A 19,192-nucleotide genomic window follows, 5' to 3' on the forward strand; every position below is an offset into this window, starting at 1 on the left:
CTAAAAACCCAAAATAAATCCATGCTGCCCTTCTCCAGGGTCCTGGCCCATGGACCTTTGTCTTTATTAGCCTCTTCAAGTGAGTTATAATTATAAGTTTACCAAAACAGTCTAGTACTTTCTCTGTGTCATCTTACCAAATCCCTACCACAACCTTAGGAAATGGGTGCTCTTTTTATTACCCACCTGGCAGTTGAGAACAACTGAGGCTCAGAGAGTTAAGAAACTGCCAAGGACCATATAACTGGTAAAAGGCATGGCCAGCCCTTCAGGGCTGCTGGTCACCAAAGGCCATTCTGGAAACCACTCTGCTAGCCCATGGGTATCCCTTCTGCCATCTAGACACCCCATGTGAATCACCATTTCCCAAAGCCACCAGGTACAATTTTACATACCCCCACCTTTGCACACATCATTACTGGAAAAGTGCCCTGAAGATGCTCATCCTATCTAGACCTGCATCCTCTCCTACCAGGCAAAAGTCTGGTATGCTCATGGTTGCCAAGATGCACCATCAATAACAAAAAAACAGGATGCCGAACTGTGTGTGCAGCATGACAGCATTTAGAAAGAGGGGCAAGGACACCTGGGTAGCTCAGGGGGTTAAGCATCTGACTCTTGATTTGGGCTCAGGTTGTGATCTTGTGAGATCGAGCCCTCCTAAAGGGCTCCATGCTCAGCGGGGAGTATGCTCGAGAGTCTCTCTCCCCTTGCCTCTGCCTTGCACCCCCCCAAAGAAATACATAAAATCTTAAAAAAAAAAAAAAGAAGAAGAAGAAAAGGGTGGGGGGGCAGATGCTATCCATTTGCTCATGGACGGTTCTCTAGGACAGAAAACTTGCAGGCAAGGGGAAGAAGGTAGAAGCTTTTCAGTCTGTGACCTTTTATTCTTCTGAAGCATGCATATATTCAAAATGAATAAAGTTTAAGAAAAAGACAATTTTTACATTTCATAAGCTTAAGAAAAAAAGAAATCTCACTAGTCCTTCTAGAGTTAGCCTGGGATGCCCTTGTCCAGGCTGGGCCACAGCACCTCTTCTTCTAGGTTACCCTCCCTGTAAGTTCATGTGCTCTGGGAAGACGGGGCCATGGGGCAGGCTCAGCTCTGAGTCCCAGCTGTAGACCAAGGCTGGGCACAGGATGAGCCCAGAGTGGGCACAGGGAGACCAAGAGGGGAGTTACCTGGCAGCCCCCTGAGAACCTTAGGTTTTCTACTGAGGAACCAATGATCTAAGGCTTCCCAAGAAGTTGGCAAACTAGAGGTCTGGTGTAAGGCCACGGTCAGGCTCTGCCCAGGGCTCAGTTCCTAGGAAAGCCAGAGGAGCATCTTGTAGGAGACCCTGTTCAAGGCCCCTGGTGGCGGTGGTGGTGGTGGTGGTGGTGGGGTGCTTACTGCTAGCTGCCAGGGGAAAATGAGTTCTCTGCACCATTTGAGGTCAAATCAGCTACAAGTTTGGCTTCTACCTTCAAGATGCCTCTGTCCACTACGTCCCACAGCCCTGCTGCTTCCACACTGCTCACCTCCACTTCCTCTGACTGCATCAGGAGGTTGCATGGTGGTTGTAAGGCCTTTGGCCGGTGAGTGAACCAGTAGGCGAGGATGGCAGCCAGCGCACCCACACTCACGAGGGTAGTGGCTGAGAGGCTGCGGAAAAATTGGCCCAAGTCACCCAGCTCGGGCAGCCGCAGCAACCTCAAGATCTCCTGTGTCTGCATTTTCTCCAGAAGTGAGAGGATGAACTCTGTAGGAAACAAGAGGCAGGTGAGAGAGAAGAGCTGATGGCAGACTAGGGAGGAGTCCCTCCCCTGTCGTTCCATCTATCTTGGATCACAAGCGACACCGTGACCTTGGCCAAGCCCTGGCCAAATACACTGTTGGGCAGGCCCTGGGCTAGTTGGGGTGTACCATCTCTTGGTGCAACACAGCATATCCCAGAAGCTGGCCTCCTAGAAGGGCCTTTCCAGGTGACAGGCCAGAGCGCTTAGGAGTCACATTTGACAGTCAGACATCCAACCAGTTTTCCTGAGACCCACAGGCTCAGGCCCCAGGCCATGACTGACAGATGCTTCCGTATCTTGCAGAGGTCAGCATGTGCTCTGACAGCTCTGTACGTAAAGCCTCCTGAGCCCCAGGGTCAGGGTGCTCTGCCTCTCCTATGTAGTCATACCATTTGGCTTATCTTTGCTCCCAGAGTATGAAGAGCACAGTGACCAGAATGAGTGGGGTGAAGGGGTGCCTGGTCCCCCCACTCCATCTCAAAGCTCCTGGCCCCAGGCTCCAACCATGAGGGAGACAGAGAAGGGAAGGAGAGTGGAGCCCCCAACCCATCCTGACAGACACCTCTGGCCCTCATGATATGAGGGCGGTGATCTATCTGGCAAGGGTCCAGTGAGTGATACAGCAGGGGTCCCCCAGGTCCACATCCTGATCTACCACAGGCTCTCCTTAAAGAAAAGTTGGAGCCAAAGTTTTGCCAGGGCCAGAGGTGATGCTGGGGCCAACTTTCTGAGGGAACAGCAGGGTTACCAACAGCAACGGGAGTGAGGTCAAATACAGCTCCCTGGTCCCAGATTGCTGACCGCTGTGCACTGTAGCTCCGCACTGCCGCTGACCAAGTACCAAGAAGCACGGGTAGCCCCATCATGAACTGGGCCCTAAGCTGTCTTCCCTGTGAACCCGTCTGCTAATGTCCCGAACAAACAGAAGCAGCATAAGGAGCACGTGTTAAACTGATGGGAAGGGAAAGGAACCAAAGTGCAGAGAGAAAGGGCTCAGCAGAGTGCTGTGTGTACTCAGGGTGCCGTGCTTGCCTACCACAGCCCAAGTGGACACAGTGAGCCTATGAGGAGACAGAGTGGATGCCCTAGGGTGGGCAGGGGAAGCATTTCTGTAGGAAGCACTAGTGACTAACTTTGGTTCAGAGAGTAGGTCCCAGGGGCTACCACGTCCTCCTGATGGCCGCTAAGTGAAACAGTGTTAGCAGGGCAGACAGGGCCAGCTGGGCTCAGGGGTCTGTACTTCTCCCAAGACTGACCAGGCATTGGATGATTTATCCTCACTACGGCTTCCTCAGAGCCACTGCCCACTAGGATCTGAGGCTACCAGCGCCACATAACATCTCCAGGTCTGCCAGCCTGATGAGGGCTGGGTAGGCTCCCAGCTGCCCTGCACTATCTACAGCTGCTCTCCTTACTGGCCTTCTACCTTTGGAAGCATGGTTGTGGTTTCCCTTCTTGGAAAACAGTGAGAATCCCAACAGCAGCCACTCTACAGCCACAGGAGATGAACCAAGCAGCAATTGCCTGACCTCTGAGAGAGGAGACATCTACTGAAATTCTGACAATAATATTTGTACTAAACTGTAATAGCACCACACCAGAGATGAGGTCAGTGATGTGCAAAGTCATTGCAGAGAAAACAGGCAAATATTGGTTCAAATTCCTTCTCCTTTACCTATAAACTACACAAGGTTGCACATAACCCATCTCTCTGGACCTCCCCTTGTCTATCTTTAGAGTGGGGATAGTATCACTCAGCCATGTACTCATACTGTATCTGGCTGGCACAGAGGCATGCCACGATTAAACAGATAGCTAAGAGGTGCTGTCAGACCGGGGAGGCTGCTCAGTCCAGGCAAGTCTAAGCACCAGGCAAAGGTGGTCCCTGGGGAGTGGCACAACTTGCTGTCTGAATCCTGGTAACACTCATGAACCACCCATAGACTCTGGGTGCTCCCTGGGGAGCAGAGAAAGTAAGCCCCCAGCCAGCCTGATCATTTTCACTGAGTTCCTGAGCTGGAGACCCAGTTTTACTGGCAGCCTCCTTGAGCTAGATCAGTTTTGAGGCCATCCCATAGGAACAAATCACTCCTGGCATACCGATCACATTAAGGTACCAGCAGAGAAGAGGCCCAACTATGGACCCCAGTGAATTCACCAATGAAAACCACTCTGGGGAAGACCCCCAGCAGGCCACCAGCTAGCTTCCTTGGGACATTTATTTCCCTCAGCCGCAGATATGGAGACCAAGTCACCGCCGTGTCTATCAGGTAAATGACTTTGTATACACATAATAGAAAATCCAGATATACTCATCAGTCTTTGGGGTGGGCTCCTGATGTTTCCTCTAATGGGCTGAACTGAGTCAATGGGCTGAGAAGCCTCTGACAAGCCCAAGAGCTCGGCTATATGGTCCCAAAAATTTTAGAGAGAACCCTGGAAAGATACGTCACTACCAGCAGTCCCTAGCCCTTGGCAGTTGCTCCTGGGTGCTACCCTGCAGCAGAGCATGGCCATTTGCAGCCTTTGCTGCAGTGCTGGGTTTTTCACAGAGCACAGCCCAGAAGGGTCAAGCCATCCATCCACCTACCCAAACCCCATTCACTGGGCAAACCCTCACGTGGTCGCTGCTCTCGTCTGGCCCAGGGCTGGCCCCTGGGATAAGCCAGATGAGGGTCTGCCCTCAGTCCCATGAAAAAGACACATGAAGGAGGGGGCAGTGCTGTGCTGTGCGGTCTGGGCTGTGATCAAGCATGGGGAGCAGAAGAAGGTACCTGACTCAGGTATGGGGAGTCAGGACAGGCTGCTGGCAGGGAGTCATACTGGTGCTGAGACAGAAGACAAAGAGGAAAGGAGTGTCCTGAGCAGAGGGAAGAATCACACAAAGGCTAGAGCTGAGAGAGAGAGAGAGAAAGCAGGGAGCACTTCACCAGCTGAAATTCCACTCAGGAAATTAAGTCCGAGCCCAGGAAATCTTGTACAAAGGTCAGTGCCACAAGTCTGAGAGGCTGGTCTACTAGGTACATGAGCTCTCAGAAGTCACCAAAGCATCATAGTGCCCAGGAGAGGGAGGAACAGAACTGGTCCGTCTCAACTTCCTCAATTCCTGGTGTCTGGGAAGCCCTTGCAAGGTGGAAACACAGACTCCACTGAGGAAGGTACCTGCCAGTCACAGGTACACTGGGAGCAAGTCAGAGAGCAGAATCCAGACCCCAGACTGCAGCCTCCCAAACCACTACCTCACCTACTACCTACCACCACCCCACCCCTGCCGACACTGGGCTGTCCACCAGAGCCCATGATGTAGCATCAGGCCTGTCACTTGTTTTTCCCCATGTACATCCTAGGGGTGGGCTCCCTCTCACCAACTTCTCCTGGCTGGCTCCTTCTCTCCAGAAAGCCCACTTGTCTGGCTGGCTCATTCTCTCCAGAAAGGGCTTGACTATTCTTCCCCTCAGGTTGGGCCTGCACCTCTGCCTAGTGGGCAGCAACCAAAAGAATCAGTAGTATGCTGCATCACGCCTCTATCTTGCCAGTCTTCTCAGACATAGTCAGGGCTGCCTGCATATACCCCGAGGTTCCCTTCAGACCTGGGAGCCACTGCAGGGCAGAGCTACAAACTCAGGTCTTCTGAGGACATGGGCCTGAGAGCCAACCGAGGCCACCAAACCCTTGGCAAGGGGCAAAGTAGAGCCTAGGCCTGGGAGTCTGGTCTCACTTCATTATTTCCCAGGGCCTTGGCCTACTTTGACCTTCACTCCCTCTCTGTTGAACTAGGGTGATGCTCAGGGGTCCCTGGGGTGCCACCAATAGCTGCCTCCTCCCAAGCCCCAGGAGGCTCTCCTGGTTGCAGTGGCATGGGACATGGGTGGGGGGGTGGGCAGTGCCCAAGGGGATCAGTGGTGCCCTGTTGCCAAGTGAGCTGCAGTGTTTGTAAATATCCACCTCGAAGGAGGACGCCGCCCTCAGCCGAACTAGTCTCTCCTCTGGCATATCCCTTGCCTTTTTCTCCTCCCACACAGAACAGTTCAGAATACCACCTGGTGGTACAGGCTAGGAGCCTGGGGTTCCCCCACCATACTATGTCTTCCACTGAGTCAGGGCACACAGGGAAGGTAGTTGATGAGAGGCAGAGCTGTCAGAGCGTAAGAAGGGAGAGAATGGGAGGAAAGAGACCCTGGCGGGAAGCACACTGGCACCACGGTAGCAGGGTGGCGGAGGTAGAGCCCCAGAGCACAGGCCTGGAGCTTGGCTCCAAGAACACTCTGCTGACCCAGCCTCCTAACCGCAGCGCCTTAGACCTTCACAACCTAGCTAGATGGCTCTGCAAGGGCCACCTCCTAAATATCTCTCAAAAGAAACTATTCCTCTTCACCCCCACAGCTCCCAGCCTGGTCCAGCCACCACCAGGTGCAGTCCAATCTCCCACACCCGCCTCCTCACTGGCATCTCTGCACTAACTGGTGCTTACGCTGATACCAAGGTTATTTTCCTGGCACACAGACATGACCATGTCATGCAACTACACAAAGACCTTATCTAGCTCCGTACTACCTTAGGACAAATGTCCAACTCATCCTGCTGGTACCAGAAGACTCCACGACCCTCAGATCCTTACCGTCGTTTAAAATCACCCAGGTTCCTTGTATATCAGCCTGGAGCGGGGTGGGGCTTCTTGCAGTGAGGTTCTGAGTCTCTGAAAATCTCTGAGGAGTTCAGAAATGGTAGGCAGGTGCAAGGCAAGCCACCAGATCATTAAAGACCATCCTCAACTCCCAATGATAAGCTTCAAAAAGAAAATCACCCCCTCTCCCAGGGACCAGGGTCCCCAGCAAAGAAGCTAGGGAGAGGGCCCAAAGGTGAGTTCTGGTGCTGCATTGACCTGGTGTCAATCTTGACTCAGACTCTTGAGAGCCGTATGACCTTGGACAAGTCACTTTACCCCTCTGGGCCTCTCCTCCAAGAAGCTCATGGACAGAGAATGTGGTGCCAATCACACAGTAAGTGAAACACTCGGTAGGCGGTAGTTAGCTAAAGCAGTTACTCCATCTCTTTGCCAGCCAAAAGGGCTCAAAGTTCACTTGCCAAAGTACATGCAGTGACACCCTACCTTTCCAGAGGGCTCCTGGCACTGGGGAGGCGGCTGAACTGACCCCACCAGTACCAGCCTCCCTTTATAAAGGGCGTGTGGGGCTCAGGGAGAGAGCTTACCACATCTTGAGCAAAGCACAAAAGTGGCGAAGGCCCTGCCCCAAGTCTGCCCCTGGGGACAGCGGATGGCAACAGCCGCCTGCTCCGAGAAGCCGGGTGGCGGTGGAGGCGTTAGCGGAGGTGGCGGAGGCTCCCTGGCGGCCGTGGGAGCAGGTCTGGCCAGGACCTGAGCACAGAACAGCTCTATGAGGAGTTGCCGGCCCCCCCTCCATCTGCACGCGGGGTAGCTCTGGCTCAGATCAGCTTAGAGCCAGCAACCCGCCTTAACCCCCACTCTGCCGGCCGCGGAGCTCCGAGCTCCGTTCGCTGCTTCTCCCCCCACCCCCATCCTGTCTTCATTTCAGGACAGGGTTTGCCAAATGGGTTGCTTAAGGACAAAGCCTCTTTACACGTCCATCTGCGACACCGATGAGAAGCCAGAGCTTCAGGCAGGGGCTGGGGACCTGCAGCAGGCGTGAGTGGTGGAAGTGGTAGGAAGTAGTAGGGAGTGGGGGTAGGGATGCCAGCTCTCTGGCTTGAGCAAGGCATTTGGAGGCCCAGGAGACTCCACCTGTACCCCCCTCTCAGGGGCTGCCTCTACCCCTTGACTCCTCACCACAAGGTCACAACCTGTCTACTTGGGGAGAGGAAGGAAACTGGACACAGTCCCCGATAAAACATCTGCTTAGAGATGCTCTGGACACTCCAGAATAAGGATCAGGGTTGGCAGGTGGAAGACATTGGCTTGTCTCCCCTGTAAGACCCTAGGCTAGCACACCAGCCCGTCCCTAATGTCTGCCGTTAGAGATACTGTTTCCTGGCTTACCAGAGACTGGCCATCTTGAACCCAGAATCCACATCCTGGCCTGTTGGGATCAAAGCTGAGCTCTGAACTCTCTTAGCACCTCTGGGAGATATACCAAGATCAGAGGTCCCAGGAATTCCCAGGGCCTCACTCCTGCAAGGTCTGTCTCCAGAGGATAAGGCGTGGGGGTGGGCATCAGATATGGCCATGTCATACTCCTATTTTTGTGACCAGCATGTGGCTGAGCACACAGTGAGAACATGGTGACCACTACTGAAGAGTAAAATGCAAATCCAGGCCACAGTAGTCAGCTCACCACCCTCCAGGCCCTACCCACGACTGGTGCTTCCAAGTTGGCCAATACCGGGGCCACCATCCGCCCAAATCCGACCTACCTCCTCAGCAGCAGGACTGTCCCACACCACAGTCCAGGGCTCTGACTCCCTCTTAAGGGGTCATGTGCACAACCTGCTTGGCGAGTCTGGAGCCCAAGAGGCCTTTCAATACTTTCCCTGGGGCTGATGTATGTAGCCTCGCCTGCTCAGCTCCTCACCTGGGGGCAGGCCAGGAGGAGAGCTTCCTGCCTCAGCAGCCCTCTCCTGGAATTTAGCAGGAGCTTACCTGGGCCCCGGGGCCATAGCCTCCTCCAATCCACCCAAGGAGGCTTTAAAATACACGAATGCCTAAGGACCCACCTCCAGCTCACAAAGCTCCTACCTCTTCCTTCTTGGCAGGACCCTTACTTTTCCCTAGGCATCTTCAGAAATGTTTTAAAATAAGACAAAAATCTTCCTTTATTGCTTCTCAGGGCAGCTTTTAGAGCAGGAAATTCAACAGCCACAACCAAGATCCTGGCTGATGGAAAACCACACAGGGTGCCGGGGACACAGAGCCTCAGCAGACACTCTGTCCCGGGAAGGGTGTGGCTCGGTCCCTAGGTCAAGAAAAGGCCAGCTCTCATCATCATCCCTGTGTGACCCTGACATGTAGACACGCAAACACGGCAGCCCACCACTGGTCCACTATCCACCCCATGCTCACCGATAATCATGCTCGTCTCTACTGTGAGAGAGAGGTTTTCTTTCCACCGTCCTCTTGGGTTTTAATTAGTCACAGAACCACAGATGATTGGGGCAGACATGGGGCCTAGGGCCTCCCCAACTGGGGAACTGCCAGGTGAGACCCACGGCACATCCCCTGAGAGGCTGGGATGCAGGTTGCTGGGTTACACAGCGACTCACCTGCCGAGCTTCCCCAAGAAGCCTGATGATCACTCTGAGGGTTCAATTAAGCCTCTTCAATGTGGAAAAGCCCACCTACGGTTGGCTGTGCCTGAACCCTGTACAGGGCCACCTGTACCAACTAGCCTGGACTCACCCTGCACATGCCTCCCTTTAGTAATTCGTTTCATCCAGGAAGCAGCCTCACTGCCCTCTGATACCTCCCTGCTTACCCCCCTACCACACCAGCACCTCTAAAGAACCCTACTCACCCAAAGCCCCAGTCAGGGAACATGGGCCCACACTCCTGATAACACTGGGAAGCCAGGCTCAAAGGACACTTTCAGGAACTTTAAAAATACAAGTAACCTTGAGGACAGAGGAGCAAACAGAAACACAGTGTCTTTCATAAGCTTGGAGATAAATGTTGTCCTCACCACAAATCAGGCCCAACTAAAATTTCAGAGCAAAGAGGTGCATCAGAGGCAGCACTCCCTTTGGCAATATTTACAGAATGCAACAGCCAGGGTGATGGTGAGGATGAGGCTCACTGTCCTTCCTTTCACCAAGTCCGAGGACAGCAGGAGGACTTGGGGATGCTGGTGAGGGTCACCAGTGCCACAAGAACAGAGGGACACCCCTGGCCAGGCCCCACTGTGCAGGGAGCCAAATCCTGTGGCTGCAACTTGATCCTTTCCCCTCCCAGCCAGTACGTTTTAGGACTGTCAGTGTCCTGGCCTCAGAACCAGTGATTTGTTTCCGTCACCAGCCCCAACTGAGAACACACAGCAAAACTTACAGGCTCAAGCCCAAGGGCCTACAGGCCACTCCTGGCAGGACCAGGGTCTTAGAGCTCACTGCGGCGGCTGCTGCACCAGATGTGGGTCCTGCTAAGATATGGTTGTGGTCATGGAGGTAGGGGGAAAAAGAGAGGGTTTTGCTTGCCTGCCTGTTCACTCTGGAGCATCCGAGGACACCTTGCCCAAGAAAAACAAACACACAAAAGACAGAACCCAAGATGCATCCTGAGACAGGGATGCGGAGCAAGGAGGGAAGCAGAATCGGATGGGAAGGAGTGTTCTGAGAAGGGGACACAGTGATGGAAGTGGGTTGGTAAGCCGTAGGAAGAACTTGTAAGATGTTGAGGCTCTTAGGAAAGAGGCAGGAGTCTGGCTGCATTGAGGAAAGGGACAGTGAGCTGAGGCTGGAGGGACAGCACGTGGCTGCTGAAGAGAAAAGACTGTCATGGGACTGTGTATAGGCCTCGTGCCTTCGGGGTCACAGCCATAGGCTACAAGAACCCACCAGCTCCTAGCACCTGGGGTTTTAAGAAGCAAAAGTGCCCTGGGCAAGCTGTGCCTCTAGATCCCTAACCAAGGGACTGGGGCTACAGCCAGGAGCCCACAAGTCTCCCTCCCAACCATTCTAAGTGCCACTGTTTGTTTTTTTTTATGTTTTTTTGTTTTTGTTTTTGTTTTCTTCCCCCCCACAGGATAGACAATGAGCAGAGAAGAAAGTTTGGCCTTTGGTTAGAGGTAAATTTTCTGGAAAATTTGATAAACAGCTTAATTTCCTGGCTTCCTTGTACTCTGACAATGTTCCTTTTCTGAATGCCACAAAAAGAAACAAATCTGAGTTTTACTCAGTTCAGCAGAAGGCCATGCTTGTCAGTGGGACCCTGCCACCTCCCGAATCATCCCTCTGGAGGCCAGGGCCACACAGCAGCTGTCTCTTGCTGCCCTGCACCTGCCAAGTCCTGTTCTCTGGCCCATGAGGGGCTATGGTGTCCACAGGGTTAATGCCAGGCTCAAGCAGCCCAGCCCTCAGCTGGGCAGGGAGCATTGAGAACTCAGGCCTCCTTTTCAAGGCCAGGATGAATGGGGAATATGCAAATACCCGCCTCCCGAGGAGTGCAGGGGAGGGCCTGGTGCTGTATCTTTCCACTCTGGGGCTGTCACATGAAAGGGTTTGTATTCCTGCTGCTGGCTCCGGCGCCAGACTGGGGCTGTTCTCACCAGAAAACAAAAATCTCTTTCAGACTCAAGCAAAACGAGGTCCTGGCTGGCCTGGCAAGGCTGTTGGACGTTGTTCACACTGACCCACCGAGAGCACCCATCACTTGGATTCTTCCTGAACCCACCACCTTTCCAGAAGGAGCCAGAGGCCTCTGTGGCCCCCAGGAGAACAGTATGTCAGGTCAGGGTGGGTGGTATCAAGAAGTGGAACTGGTTGATAGTGATCAACTCAGTGATTCTGAGGCTCTGCTGGTTTTCTGCCCGTTGCCAAAATAGAAATGGCTGGGTCTGAGGTCACCATCTTTTAAATATGAGGGAACACCGCTGGTAATTCTCATGGTGTTGATGGTGGTTAAATATGGAGAAAGAAAAAGGAAGAAAAATGTGATGGTAAACAAAAGACCTTGCAGCACACAGAGAGGGCTTGTAAGAACGGAGACCACGAGCATCCTCAGCCTGGCTTGCAGGGTGCTGGTGCTGCTGCTGCTGCTGCTGCTAAAAGCGCCCTCAAGCTGTGGGTGGGGTTCCTGGTAACCCAGACCCAGTGTGCGAAATCACAAGCTTCTGGGACACTCCAGGGTTTGGATTCCATCCTCAAAGCAGGCCCCACGACAAGACCAGACTTCAATTTTGTTCAGACTTCCAGAGACCGGAAATGCTGCTTTTCTGACACCTGAACATCACCAAAAGTTGTCTTTTATCTACAGCACAGATCTTGTACCCTATGAAGTATGGATGCTACTCAGACTCCCATTAACTGGAGATAGTGACACTGGGAGATCTCAAACACACACATGATGGTTTAGCCTGAGGAGAAAGCTAGAACAAAACCAGTTCAGGAACTGATTCAGAACCAATCGGAGGTCTAGAGGATGCTCTGCAGATTCCCTGCTATCCAAGGGAAACAGGCCCAGTCAGCTTCTCAGCCCAAAGAAAATGCCCATCTTGGATGAGCATCCACTGCTGGTCCCACCACAGGTCTCCCTTCTATAGACTGGGGCTACACGGTGCACCCATGAAGCCAAGAAGCCAGGCATGTCTGAGAGTGTTTAATGGAGTTCCTTCTGGGAGGAACAGGATGCAGAGGAGGAGGAGGAGGAAGGGGAGGCAAAAGGACACTTCAGTACAGATGGAAAGGGTGATTCCCGGGTCACAGCCTCTCCTGATATCAGACCTGTGGTAAGGAGATCAGGGACATACATACCCCCACCTCCCACCAGCTCGCTGGCCAGAAGCTCTGTCCTCCCTTTCTTTCTACCACTCCAGGTACAGCAAGGCTTGTGGAGAGAGCCTGCAGGCAGGGAGGGAGGGGTGCTAAGTATGGGTGAGCTGAGAGTGTCCCCTAGAGAGCCACATCCAAATCATCTGCTGGAAGTTACTATCACCATTAACACTGAAGTTTGCCAGACACTAAGCAGGGTCCTGGGGTTAGTGGCTTCAGACAGTCCCACTTCTAGGGACCATAGCAGAGGTGCCAGAAGCATGGCTCCTTCCAAAGTTCAGGGGTCACTGCAGGCTAAGATGGGTCTCAGTGAGGCCCTCCTCTCCATGTTGGTAACTGCCTTCCTCTCACTGGCCTCTGGAGCCTCAATATCCAGCCTCTGGCCAGCTAACCTCCCTATCTAATCTCCCTGGGAGGCCCGTATTCCACCCTGCCGCCCCACCTCCAACTACCTTCCCTGACCTCTGACTGTCCTTGCTGTGTCGCCTTGCCATCCAATCTCTGATTGACCTCACTGTCCCTCCCAGTGACCCTTCTACCTACTTGACAGGATCTGCAGTCACAGCCTACAGTGGTCTATAGCCAAGGCTAAGGCAGAGGTCAGGCGTCTGATTGGAGATACTCAGCCCCAACAACAATCCACAAGTTGGAGGGAAACACAGGGCTTTGTATTAGGGCTGAGTCCTGTTTGGTTCCTTGAGATCCACCTGCTGTGCTGGTGGTCCAGGCAGATACTGTGTGCTGGGAACAGGGCAGGGTTCCTGGGGTCGGTTAATGATCTTGGCCCCAGAGCTGCCCATTCCACCTGGGCCTGCCTGTCATCTCCCTTCTCTCCAACAGCCGTCTATCACTGGGTCTGTTCCTGGCTCCAATGGGTATCATTCGGATTTGCTTATCCCGGGGTCAGAAAGTGGAGATGCTGACTATTCCCTCACTGGCACCATCCTGACCTCGCTTCTTGCTCTAAAGCCCTCAGAAGATAGCTCTCTCAGAACGCAGGCCTGAATGGGCAGATAGGAAATCAGAGGCTAGCTTTCTCGATTCTCCACAGACACTCCCAGCTAAATGCCTGGACTAGCTGTCGGGAGAGGAAAGATGTCTCCAGGCAGAGCAGGTGAGTAAGCACAGGTGGGACTTCTTGGGATTCAAAATCCTTCAGGCTCTGAGATTACAGGCTCTAGGATAGTAACTTCCCTCAGAACACACAGCTCAGCTTGGTTCAGAATTTGTCCCAACCCACTTCCCATCTTTCTACTTCTGCCTGTCACAAACCCCCAAGCCTCAAACGAATCAGAAGCCACAAAAAGGAACCAATTCTGGGAATGACTCACCCACTACTGGCTTCCAGAGCAGGCAAACAATGGTGGGAGACCAGCCTGGGCATCCTGAAGGACACCCTAACGGCCCAAAGTGGCACCCGTGAGGCTCAATGAGTGAGTAGTGAGGACTCTGGTCAGACCAAGGCAGAAAATGGGGTCATCACACCGGCCCATCCAGTGAGCTGGGGACTCAGGCTGGGACCTGCTCCCTGCTCTGCTAGGCCAGAGCTCCCAGCCTACCGGAGCTCTAAGGATACAAAAGGACCTTGCCCCCAGAATAGAATATCTTCTACAAAACCAATCACCAGTAGTGATGGGTTTCATCTTCTTTCCTTCTTGCTTTCCTTCTTCTTTCAGCAAATACTTTTGGAGTACCTCCTTCTGTTCTGGGGTCTTAGCACTAAGGTTCCCCAGGGAAGGCATAACCTGTCCTGCCTGCAAGGAGTTCACATCTGCTTCCCCCCCAACACACACACTGCATCTACCACATTGCCATCACCCCCAGCTGGCCATAGAGCCTGGCATCTAGTAGGAGCACATTCAAATTCTGTTATTTGCTAATCAATTTGTGATTAGCTTTTTATAAGAAAACAGCTTATAAAACACATCATTATTAAAATAAATTGTTCTCACAGAATTCTTCATTTCATTAATTTATGCAATAAATACTGGTACACACTGTGCCTGGCCTGGACTGGGGAGCACACGGGAGAAACTCTGGTCCCGCCCTCTAGGAGATCACAGTATAGGAAGCCAACAACTGCAGTCAGTGGATAAGGTGCCACTAGGCAATGCATGTGGTATATGGAGCATAGGGGTAGTGTCACCTTGGTCACCCACATGCCCAGTTTGGGCTGTTTCTTTGACGTAGCCACTAGATGGAACAAAGCCCAGGCTGCCCGGGCTGGTATCCTAGGGCCTGCAGAATCCAGCCCTGGTGACCTCACTGGTCAAGCAGAGTGTCCCTAGATTTCCTTCACTCCTACAACCAGTCGTTCCTTATACTGGTCCTTCTGCCTGGAATGCCTTGTTTCCCTACTCCCTTTCTGCATGTCAGAACCCTGAAGCTACTTTAAGGAAAACCTAGCTCAAGTTAACAATTAAGAGGACCCTTCCTGTGTGCTAGCCCTGCCCTTGGCACTTTATGCCTGTCCTCTCTTTAAACCCTCTCCATTTGAAAAGACCACTCCCTTGCTTGTGCCCACTGACAAGCCTGCTGGAGGGCTCAGGCCCTGGCTGCTCATACTGGTGGTCCCTCCCTGGACTGAAAGTCTGAGAGCATGGTCTGGCTCATAACTCTTAGGAGCTGCTTTCCCTCTGAACATCCCTGAGTCTCAATGACTCATCTATTAAATGGGGATCATTAACAGCACCACAGTGTTGTGGGAAAGATTAAATGAAAGCTTAGGGAATTGTAGAATATTGTGCTTGGCCTGGTAGGTGCTCAGAGAAACAGCAGTCAAATCAGTACATTTATAACAAGATTCCCCCCGCCCTTAAAACAACCCCCCTCCCACAGTAGTTCATTCAATGAATATTTGAGCGCCTACTATGTACCAGGCTAATTACATGGCTAATTACAAAGTACAGCTTGTGCTACACAAACACCAGTAATTTTTGCCTTTTTGCAAACAAGTCAGAACCTTATGCTCACTTATCCTGCTTGCTATGTGTATGGGACAGCCCTGGGTCCCATTGGGGCCTGTAGCCAAGCCTAAGTCAGTCTTCTGAAGGTCAACCTAAGAGCCCTTATAATCACGTGGGACAGAAAACCAGCCAGATAGCTCAATGGCCAGGTTCTGACGCCCTCTGGTGTCTGTGTGCTGTCACTGGTAGGACCCATGTACCCTACCACAGGCTGGGGAAGAAGATAAGGTGCTGAGGTCAGAATTCTCCCATGGGGCAGTGCACTAGGTACAAATCTAAATTTTCTTTTGTAAGGCATGCCCTCAGGTGTTCTGCCTGCAGCTCCACAATGTGTCAGGACCATAAGTGCTTTCTTGGGTCCCCTGAAATGGCTCCAGATCTCACACTAGTCTTCCACCCTAATGGGAGCCTGGAATCAGGTGAAGATTTGACAGGGCTGAACTAAACCAGGCTGTACAAGTCTGCACCTGTCTCAAGACACTTACAGCCAGATGGCTGCCACACCAGTCTCTGCCACCCGGGCCAGCTCCCATTCCCCAGGGTCACAGCTTGGGCCTCCTACTTTCCCTTCCAGGAGCCCAGCCTCGACCACAGGCACATCTAAATCTTATCCAAAACATCAACAGCCTCTCTGCGCTCTACCAGTCTCCCCCTGCTGGCGCAGCCTGGCTACTGCAGGTAAACGGAGAGCTCCTCTGCAGAACACCCTTTCCTCCAGAATCCTCTGCTATCCAGACTCCATCCTTCTCCCACAACCTAGGCTCCAGGAGCACAAGACTCTGAAGACCCACTCCCCACAATTCATCCTGTACACCTTTTCTGGCTTGACTTTCTCTACCTGGAGTTTGGCCTATCTGCTTCTGACAAACATCCCTGTATGCTGCAGAAACCTTATCAAGATGACACCAATGGTCAGGTATATGGTTGAGCAGAATGGATATTGTCCAAGGTCATGGGGCTGTCCAACCCTCAAGGAACGACGCCCTTTCAGAAATTCATCCACTAAGGGCAGTGCCTCTTTCTACTTTGCCCTACGGTGCCATATGGCCAGGCAGGAGTGCCAGTCCATTGCTCCCACGGTCCTCTGAATGCTCATGGCACTGAGACCAACCATATTTTCCCCAGGCCAGGTTCAGCATCTGACTCAGATCTATTTTCTTTGTTCCTTTGCTTACTATGCAGCACACAGGTGGAATCTGGGTTGGCCCAGGATTCAGTGATGGCCTCTTCAGTGGGGAATAGGACAGATGCAGCTCTTGTTCTTCTAGGGCTCAGAGCACATGGCTACCTCCCCCAGACAGACAGTTCTTCCTCCAGGTAGCTTCCTCCTACCCTTCATATCAACCTCTCCCGGCAGTCCCTTGCGGGGCAGCCCTTGTCTCCTTAAGGCCAGAATGGGTGGGAAAAGCACATAACTCTACTAAAGAGTGACATCACCTTGAGGGCCATGTCCTGTTTCTAGCTGAGCCAAAGGTATTTATCTGACAGCTGCCTAGGGACCCTGGAAATTACCAGGCCGAATGTGTTGTCAGTCTTAGCCTAGGGTTCTCTTTCTCCCCAGAGAAAGGCTGAGGTCTGGGCAAAGTCCCAAACAAGGTGGACACACAATCTGGGAATGCCCCCATACATGTATGGGGTATTCCATCAAATAATCACTACTCAGTCTCTAACTTTTGCACCAAGTGTGGCATCTTTGAGTAATTTCCTATTTGCACTGAGAAGCTTGCCCTGTATGGAAACAGCTGCCACCTGCACCAAGAGTCTCCTTCCCTGACCACTCCAAGGCCTCTGTACCATCCCATTCGGGGAGGCATATGATCACTTTGGGAATTGTTCCACAAGGAAGCAGGACAGAAGGCCACTTTGAGTCAGGGTCTGCCAAAGCCCAATTTCAGACAAGGACCCAATACTGTGAGAGGCTTTTTCTCAAAGGCTGCTGATTACGCCTGGCACATGTGGCCCTGCAGTCTCCAGACAACTAACTCCCTGTAGCTGCAGAAGACCAAGGTTCCAGGGTTCCAGAGAGCTGCCCTTGGACCCATGGCCAGGTGAGGGCTGACTACAGGTAGAGCAAAGCGTCCTGGCACTAGGGAAAGGCCCTGAGACCACCACCCAATAAATGGGGGCTGTTCCTATCACCATCATCAACCTTATCATTATTTTGGTAACTTCTGCCTCTTACCTGTGATCCCAGCTCTAGTCCAGATCTTGCCTGCTGGATGAGCACGTCAGGCCCAGAGTGGCCCTGCACAGCCTGTCCTCAGACACCAGCAGACAGAAGGAGCTTAGGGAGCTGAAGGGATTAGAGAGGCCTCACTCACTCCCCTGCTCAGGGGAAGTGTCCCTGTGGCCCAACTCAGGGCAGTGGGGGGAGGGGGGCGTTGGAGGTAGGGGTGGTGGTGGTGGTGGTGGTGGTGGTGGTGGTGGTGGTGATTACCTGGCCCACCAATTCTCAAGGTTCAGGCCTGATACCCCCATGCACTTAGCAATGATTGATCAATTAAAACCTCACATTAGATCCCACTCTGCCAGATACTACCCATGTCACACTGGGCAAGTCAATTAACCTCTGAACCTCAGTTAGAAAGGGAAAGCACCACGAAACTCCTACTATTTGCTGTGAATTTTGAATAATATATTTAAAGTTTCAGGTAAGGATCTCAAAAGGGTCGGCTTCCCCTCTTTGGCTCAAAAAGAACCCTTATTACTTTCTCTGATGCAGTTTGAATGTGAAATAATTATAAACATTAACATTCATAGTCTTTGCTCTGGACTAGGGCCCTTTGGAGGCCGGTTTAAGGTTCCGAAACATTTCACATACCTTATCAGCCTTAAATCTGCACATGGGCAGCCGGAAGTGGAGACCCTTTAGTGGTATTATACCCTGGAGGAACCCGAGTCTCTCAGAGGGGACTGGCTGGTGCAGGCAGCAGAACTGGTCGATGAATGGGCCTGTGGTGAGACCCCAGGTGTGTGTGTGTGTGTGTGTGTGTGTGTGTGTGTGTGTGTGTGTGTGGCTGGGGAGGAGGAGGGAGGAGTGCTGGGCGGGGATTCAGAGAGGGTCCCCATAGCGCCCTAAGAGAATGCAGGGGCGAGTCGCTGACTCCCGCGAGGGGGAGGGGAGCAGGCTGGGAGCAGTGGGGACACAAGCACTGTGCAGAGCTAAGGAGTCAGGTGAACACCTTTTTACAGAAACCTGGTGAAAATTTCTGGCTCAAGGGTGGGCAGTGAGGGGTCTTGAGGAGACCCCTGACAGGAAGCCCCAGGTCAGTACTGGTTACGCCTCGGACCCGCAGCAGATCGTCCGGGACCAACACCCTACGTTTCTGGATACTGGGGATGGATGGACAAGGATGCACCATGTCCGTCCTTTGGGGTCGGGTGGGCTCGGCCTAGTCTGATCACTGTTGGGACGGTGCTGGCTCCCAGGGGCGAGGGTGCGAGAACCGGAGCTAGGTGGTCGTGGGGTCCTGAGAGCAAGGCCCCTCATTCCCGCACACCGAGCTGCTCCTCCGGGGGGGCCAGGGCTGGAGGCTTTGCGGGGACCGGGGGGCTCTTTTCCACCCGGGCCGAGACCCCACGGCGCGCCGGGGATGGGAGTCCGGGACGAGGACAGGACGGGCACTTACCCGCGAACAGCCAGAGGGATCCCCCAGAGACGAGGAAGAAGGTCAGCATGTCGGTCAGCGGGGCTCGGCCTGGCCCGCACGGCCTCCCGGCCCGCACCCGCGCCCGCGCCCGCGCCCGCGCCCGCACCCGCCCCCCGCAGCCCCAGCAGTCGCCGCGCCGCCGCCGCCGGGTATTTTTAGCCCCCGCCCGCCGCCGCCGCCGCCCGCTCCGCAGCGCCCCCCCGCCCCGCGCCGCTGCGGAGTCCGGGCAGGAGGGGGAGGGCGCGGCGCGCGCCTCGCACCCGAGCCCCGCGCCAGCCGCGCAGCCCGCCCGGTCCGGGGCCCCCGCGCTGCGAGCCGCGTCGGAACCGCCGAGGCCGGGGGGAG

The 19,192-nt window shown here is 53.5% G+C and overlaps 1 protein-coding gene across 8 annotated transcripts in view; it reads right to left on the minus strand.

Moving 5' to 3' along the window:
- ACSL6 (acyl-CoA synthetase long chain family member 6) overlaps nucleotides 1-18,964 on the minus strand; it is a 57,910-nt gene extending 38,946 nt beyond the window's left edge. For 3 of the 8 annotated variants that reach the window (XM_072840921.1, XM_072840922.1, XM_072840920.1), the window contains exons 1-2: nucleotides 18,827-18,942; nucleotides 1,522-1,742 (exon numbers count right to left, since the gene is read on the minus strand). In XM_072840921.1, coding sequence (XP_072697022.1) covers nucleotides 1,522-1,742; nucleotides 18,827-18,875 — 270 coding nt within the window. In that variant the 5' untranslated portion in view covers nucleotides 18,876-18,942. Of the gene's footprint in view, nucleotides 1-1,521; nucleotides 1,760-6,990; nucleotides 7,157-9,266; nucleotides 9,364-17,379; nucleotides 17,491-18,826 lie in introns of those variants that run through there. The other 5 variants (XM_072840925.1, XM_072840923.1, XM_072840924.1 and 2 more) reach the window with 5 other exon arrangements.
- Nucleotides 18,965-19,192: the final 228 nt, after the last annotated feature.

The sequence above is a fragment of the Canis lupus genome, chromosome 10 (assembly GCF_048164855.1).
Source record: "Canis lupus baileyi chromosome 10, mCanLup2.hap1, whole genome shotgun sequence".
In the NCBI taxonomy this organism is placed as follows: Eukaryota; Metazoa; Chordata; class Mammalia; order Carnivora; family Canidae; genus Canis; species Canis lupus.